The 6,931-nt window shown below is 35.0% G+C and overlaps 1 protein-coding gene across 1 annotated transcript; it reads right to left on the bottom strand.

Moving 5' to 3' along the window:
• Nucleotides 1–440: 440 nt before the first annotated feature.
• ptger2b (prostaglandin E receptor 2b (subtype EP2)) lies at nt 441–5,472 on the bottom strand. Its single transcript, XM_067383426.1, has 2 exons — nt 4,543–5,472; nt 441–2,617 (listed from the first exon to the last, which is right to left on the bottom strand). The coding sequence occupies exons 1-2, from the start codon at nt 5,335–5,337 to the stop codon at nt 2,324–2,326; spliced, it is 1,089 nt and encodes a 362-aa protein (XP_067239527.1). The 5' UTR covers nt 5,338–5,472; the 3' UTR covers nt 441–2,323.
• Nucleotides 5,473–6,931: the final 1,459 nt, after the last annotated feature.

Raw genomic sequence — 6,931 nt, 5'->3', positions numbered from 1 at the left:
AGTAAGGTTGTTATTTTATTTTTATTTTTTTGTTATGACGTTTGGTTTCTCCATAAAATGTTTTTTTTTTTTTAAGTATTTTTTTAACCTTGTGATTTTGTTTTCATTTATCAGGACTTTTGTATTAGCAGTGTCGAAACACTTTGTTGTGAATATTTCAATAAAGTTGGTAAAGTTGGTTGCACAAGTGAATAACCCACAAAATATAGAAGAAAAAAAAATCTGTTAAAGATATTTATAGCTACATCTCAGCTCAGAATGAATATTCATTTTAAAAAGTTCCAGTCCTTAAGTGGATCTCGGGATAAAAGCGTATACTTTATCCTGCAGCGAAGAAGATATAAATGCAGCTATTACCTGCACAAATTCAACAAAAGAAAATACACAGAACAGATAGTCTCTTCAGATCAGGTGCCCATAATCCATCTGTGACAAACTGCCACAAACGCTGGATAAACAAGCTCTGATTTCTGGAGTACTTTGACTTTATCAAAGAAATAACATCTCTGAGAGGTCCTGTGCAGACTACATCACAGCGACCACACAATAGTCTGTAATATACGACCAGATTGACAGATAAATGTTTCCCAGCAGTCTTGCCTTATAAGGATCCCTTTCTCTCCTCTTCTCCAAATGTCCAATTAAAGGCGCATATTAAATGAACACACGGACCTTGTAAGAGTTTCTGTGCATGGAGGTGAACAACAGGACATCCATTCTTTTTTTATTAGCCTGAGATTCACTATTTGCAATGCAGTTAAAGATTAAAAAACAACATGTAGACTCTTAAGGAAATGACCTGCAACTAAAAACACATGTTTTACACAAAAGCTGGTGTTTATTGTGGGAAACAGCGCAACCGCTTTAGCAGCCTCTGGTTTTCCCAGGACAGTATTCAATCTAAAATATAAAACAGTTGCTATAAAGTGTGCATTTCAGATGTTCAAGTTTGATTCTGTCACTGTAATGGAATTAATTCTCAGAAACAAGAAAAGGCTTTTAAAAAGGACATTTCTGTCATAGTTCTTGAGTTGAATACCAAGCTCTGCATTTGGGACTGTAAAACCAAAACCACAGGAAAGAGTGAGCTGATGGAAAAAACAATCACTCATATAATGTCTTACATTTGTTAAGTGGTATTGGGAATGGTCATGTCTGCTGACACATAATGACCTGAAATAATTGCTAGACTCGACCTTGAGTCACAGTTGCAAGATCATTAGATGAAAGGTCATGAAGAGTGTAAAAAAGTGTTGCTCAAGAAGACACAGACTGAACATGCCTGTGTTCTGCTGATAAAAATTACAGCTACTTTTCACTTTAAGATGACACAGAGATGATCGCTAGAATGCTCATAAAGAATTGGGGAACTAAAAATGATAATTCTGTCGTCACTCTTAACCTCATGACATTACAAACCTGTCTTTCTTCTGCAGAATACAAAAGAATATTTGAAGAATGCTGAACATCATTAGAGCCCGTTGACTTGTGACTCTGAATGAACAAAAAAAAAACCCTGACGTTTCTCAGAATATCTTTTGTTCCATAGAAGTTTTGTAACAACATGAGGTTGAGTAAATGATGATAGAACTTTCATTTATTGTGAATGAACTCTTCAACACATTAGCATTTGATTTTCTCTTTATAAAGATTCTCGTTATCAATAACTACCATTAAACAACTTGTACTCAGATTTTAAAAAATAATTGTAAACAATTTGTTTGGGACTTTTAGTTCATAATAGTGTCTAGCAATACCAATTCAAACATAACAGAATACCTCTGAACATGACTAATCCAAAACAAACTTTTATTTCCTCAGTTTAGCCTGCTTCAACTCCTCTCCTTCAGTCATGTGACTGTTACACAGTTTAAGTGGTTAGGCTCTTTCACAATGAACTGACTTGCTATGACATGATTCAGTCATGCATATATTTGCAACGGAACGCAGAAAACAAAACCGATGAAGCATGAAGTCACACAGAGAAAGAGAACCGCATTCCACATGCAGTTGAAACAGGAAGTATGGGTTCATTTCAGCCTGTACATGTGTTTATATATATTTACCAATAGGCTTCCTGGTAAATAAACTTTTTCTGCTCAACAAAAATGTTGTTTTCCTCTCCATAAATAAAGACAATAAATAAATTTAATTTGCTTTCATATTCTCCATGATAGATATTATAGGTGCTCTTTCACCCTCAGGTATCATATTCATCTGTTCAGGTATCCAGTGACCTGAAACTTCTGCATCCATTATTTTCATAACATGGATGAGCAACCACTCCATAATCTTTCCCATGAAGATAGGGAGGTTTTAGAGATCAGGAGCCAGCAGTTCCTGGAGTTCCCATGTACATTTTCAGAAAATTCCCTCCTTCTGTATCTCCAGGAGGGCTTGACTGATACATGACTGGATGAATGCTGCGGACATTCTCCTGCGTGGGTTTGGACTTTGCGGTCTTACACATCTTGTTCCAGAGCAGACGAGGCACTGGGGGACTGAGGATGATGAAGACCCAGGGGTCTATGATGGGGTTGGCCGATACTAAAAGAAGGGCTATGCGATCATTTTTGTGACTTTCTTGGTTGAGAGTGTACCTCAAGTACACTTGAATCTATGAAGAAAAAAAAACACAATGTGAAACTAAACATTAAAACAACAGTATCAACATAAAAACATGTTATAGCATAATAATTTTGTGTATACATTTTGAACAATGTTTTTATTACTTCATAACGGAAAAAATACTGTAACAAACATATTTTTCTGACATGTTTGTCTTAATAAATCCTGCTTGTTTCAATTTCAATATTTTTACACACTTTATATGGAAAGCCAAATAGTTATTCCTTTAAAACTATAACTTACGTCAATTTTATGCAGTAGTACTTATTTTTAAGTCACTACTAAGTAATCCAAAAGTAATTTCTTTTTTTAATTCTTAAAACTATTTATTCACTAGTACCTTTTCATTAGATACTAGTTCCTGTTCCAATAGTGACTTGTATGTATTCATTTAGTCACTATTTATTCACTTCATACCACTATTTATTCCTTTGCAACTAACTAACTCAGTAGAGACAAGTAACTATTTCATTATTAACATATTGCACACGCCTGCCGAAGAATTCTATGGGCATCCCTGGTTTATATAACTATACGATTGTTTTTTTTTTTTTAAATGTTATTTGTCTTGTACGCTCTAAAAATTTTTTTTTTTTACAAATTTACATAGTAAAATACCGTTTTCCACTGAAACAGTAATATATCGTATAAAACAATGCATTCTGGGTAACCTACTTGTCTCGAAAATGACAAATATTACCCAGAATGTATTGTTTTTACAGTATATTACTTTTGTATATCACAATGCATTCTAGGAAATATTATTTGTCATTTTTGAGAAAGTAGCCTAAAGGCCTCTCTTCTTAAAATGACAAATATTACCCAGAATGCATTGTTTTTATGGTATATTACTGTTTCAATGGAAAACGGTATTTTACTGTGTAAATTTGTTCCTTGTTTACAGTTATTTTTTAGATTTAGTAATATATGGAAGAATAAAAAATGTAATTGCAACTTTTTTTATCTCACAATTCTGACTTTTTTCAGAAATGTGAGTTCATATCTTGCTATTTTGAAAAAAAAAGTCAAAATCGCGATATGTAAACTCGCAATACTGACTTTTTTTTTCACAAATGTTTATGTCCCACAATTCTATCTTTATAGCTTGCAATTTATGAGTTTATATCTCACAATTCTTTTTTTCTCAGAATTGTAAGATATAAATCGGCAACGAGTGATAAAGTCAGAACTTCAAGTTTATAATCACAATTTTGACTTGTTTAAAAAGTCACAATTAGCTTTCTCTCGCAAATATAAACTCACAATTCTGACTTTTTTTCTTGCAATTTGGGTTTTCATCTGACATTTCTTTTTCTGACAAAACTTTTTTCTCAGAATTGTGATATATAAACTCACAAATGCAAGTTATAAAGACAGAATTGCGAAATTCACAATTCTTAAAAATAAAGTCGAAACTGCGAGAAATAGTAACAACTGTGAGAAAAAAGTCAGAATTGCAAGATATAAATTTGCAGTTGCGAAAGAAAAAAAGTCAGAATTGTGAGATTAAAAGTCGCAATTACCTTTTCTATTTTTTTATTTACTAGCAGAAACAAGCTTCCATACATACTACTACGATAGTGAGAAGCAACCGAAAAAGTTGCTAGTAGCCTATGTAATGAACTTGTGACTAATTCATAGAGGCTAATAAATATTGGAGAAGGTACAGTACTTGTATTTAATGGGAAAAAAAGATGCTAGTCATTACTGTATAACCTAATAGATAATTGAAAAAAAATAAAACTTACTGTTGTACATATTTGTAAGTACTATTAACATGAAAATACAGCCTGTAATTTGGACACTAAACACCATTGTGTCTTTGAACATACAGGAACATTACATTATTTCTAGTAGTCAACTCATGTAGGTGAAACTTTGATAGGGTGGTTGATAATTCTGTAACTGCCTTACCACGAGAGGAAGAGAGCAAATGACGAATGCTATGGTCATGAACCCGAGCAGCACCAGGTGTTCTAACTCCTTCGTGATGGACCGCTGCCTCTTGTGTCCTCGATGCCGTTGGATTGAGCTCCGGTGCGCCTTGCGCCTTCGGTTCATGAGTGAAAGATGATAGATGACGGACACGTTGCACAAAACTGTACATATAATCATGACGAGCAAGAAAGTCGCGTAGATGATATTAAACACTTTGTGCGAGCGCACAGATGGGTCCATGTCAATGAAGCACCACGTACCCGGACAGTATTGAACATACTTCCCAAAACCGAGGAAAGGTGCGACACAGAAAAGAGCGCAAATCAAGTAAATGAGTGCTATGGTGATGTACCCGCAGCGTTTACTCAAGCGCTTCTCATAAAAGTAAGGATGTCCTATGGAGAGCCAGCGCTCCACAGCCATGGAAAGAAGAATAGCGAGAGTGACCACACTGAAAAATGTCATCGCATATCCAAAGTGGCCGCAAACGAATCGGTTTTCATTCATCCCGATCAAAGACTCATTCTTCAAGTACGCAGTTATAACTAGAGGACTGACGGAGAAAGTTCCCAGCAAATCTGTGATGACCAAAGATGTGACGAGAACCTGGAACAAAGATGCGGGTTGTTTCCTCCGCCGTATTTCCAAGAGAATTAATGCGACCACGTTCCCAAGGACACCGGCGGAAAACATGATCGCAGATATTGTGGGAGATCCATCAGAGACGGTGAGGCGCACTGGGCAACTGTCGTTTTTTGGTTCTGATGCCATAAAACACCTTTTTTTCTGGCGTAATTTTGCTGGTTGAAGTGTATTTGAGGAAAATGATGTATCACAGCAGAGAAGAATAAGACTCCATACTTATATACTTTTACGCACAGCCCATAACTTTCAAACGAGAGGAGCAACGACCGTAAGCAGAGAGTGAGGAGGAGTTTCAGCAAACATGCCCTGATGTCAGCAGCTAATGACTCACTACATCTAACGTAGTATTAGTCAAGCAGATTTAAAATGCAAGCCTCCTGAAGTGCAGTAAGCTAGTGTAATATGTTAGCATTCTGTATAGTTCAGTAAGTTAAATGAAAAGTAAGTAATAAATATGTTAAATAAATAGCTACAATGATAAATCTAAAACATTCATAAATATTTATTACAAACATATAGGCTATAATACAACATATTAATTTTATATCAGTTTCTAAATAGTACTTAAAATAAAATGACATTAAGCTACATGTTATTTATTTGCAAATTACATGCTATTTATGTTTAAAGTTATGTAGAGTTAATGGGTATAAAATCTTGGTTTTCCCTTCTGCCTTTTATCATGACGCCTCCCAGTGGGGAACATTTAAAAGTCAGACAAGTTTTAGGAGAAACCTAATTTCACAATACAAAACAGTAAGGTTAAAACAAGTGGAGGACAACGTTTGCATTTAGTACAGTACTGTGCAAAAGTCTTAGGTAGCCTACACGTCAGCATTTTCACTCCCCAAAAAGGCTTTAAAGGATTAGTCCACTTTTAAATAAACTTTTCCTGATAATTTACTCACCCCCATGCCATCCAAGATGTTCATGTCTTTCTTTCTTCAGTTGAAAATAAATTAAGGTTTTTGATGAAAACATTCTAGGATTTTTCTCAATAAAGTGGACTTCAATGGCCTCCAGACAGAAGGTTATAGTTTCAGTGCAGCTTCAAAGGGCTTTAAACAATACCAGAGGAGGAATAAGGGTCTTATCTAGCGAAATATTGGTAATTTTGGAAAGAAAATACAACTGTATATGCTTAACAGAATATATTGCCTTGAACGTACTTCCGGTTTCCGCATTCTTCAAAAAGCTTATGTCCTACACCTTTCCCATTCTACTTATGGAACGAACGTGGCGCCAGTTTCGTTTTTTCCGTAAGTAGAATAGAGAAGGGGTAGGACATACAGCGTAAGAGTTTTGAAGAATGCGGAAACCGGAAGTACTTTCAAGGCGATATTTTGTGTTTATAAAGCATAGTTGTATTTTTGTAGAAAATGACTGATTGTTTTGCTAGATAAGACCCTTATTCCTCGTCTGGTATTGTTTAAAGACCTTTAAGCTGCACTGAAACTGCAATTTGGACCTTCAACCGTTTGGAGGCCATTGAAGTCCACTATATGGAGAAAAATCCTGGAATGTTTTCATCAAAAACCTTAATTTCTTTTTGACCGAAGAAAGAAAGACATGAACATCTTGGATGACATGGGGTGAGTACATTTTCAGGAAAATTTTATATGAAAGTGAACTAATACTTTAAGTGATAAATAAAATCTATTTATGACAGTAATTTTGAAAGCATCCTCACTTTACAGCATTTTTACACAAATGCACCGGC

This window comes from Chanodichthys erythropterus, chromosome 4 (genome assembly GCF_024489055.1).
Source record: "Chanodichthys erythropterus isolate Z2021 chromosome 4, ASM2448905v1, whole genome shotgun sequence".
Lineage (NCBI taxonomy): Eukaryota > Metazoa > Chordata > Actinopteri > Cypriniformes > Xenocyprididae > Chanodichthys > Chanodichthys erythropterus.
This window is presented reverse-complemented; position numbering and strand designations above follow the sequence as displayed.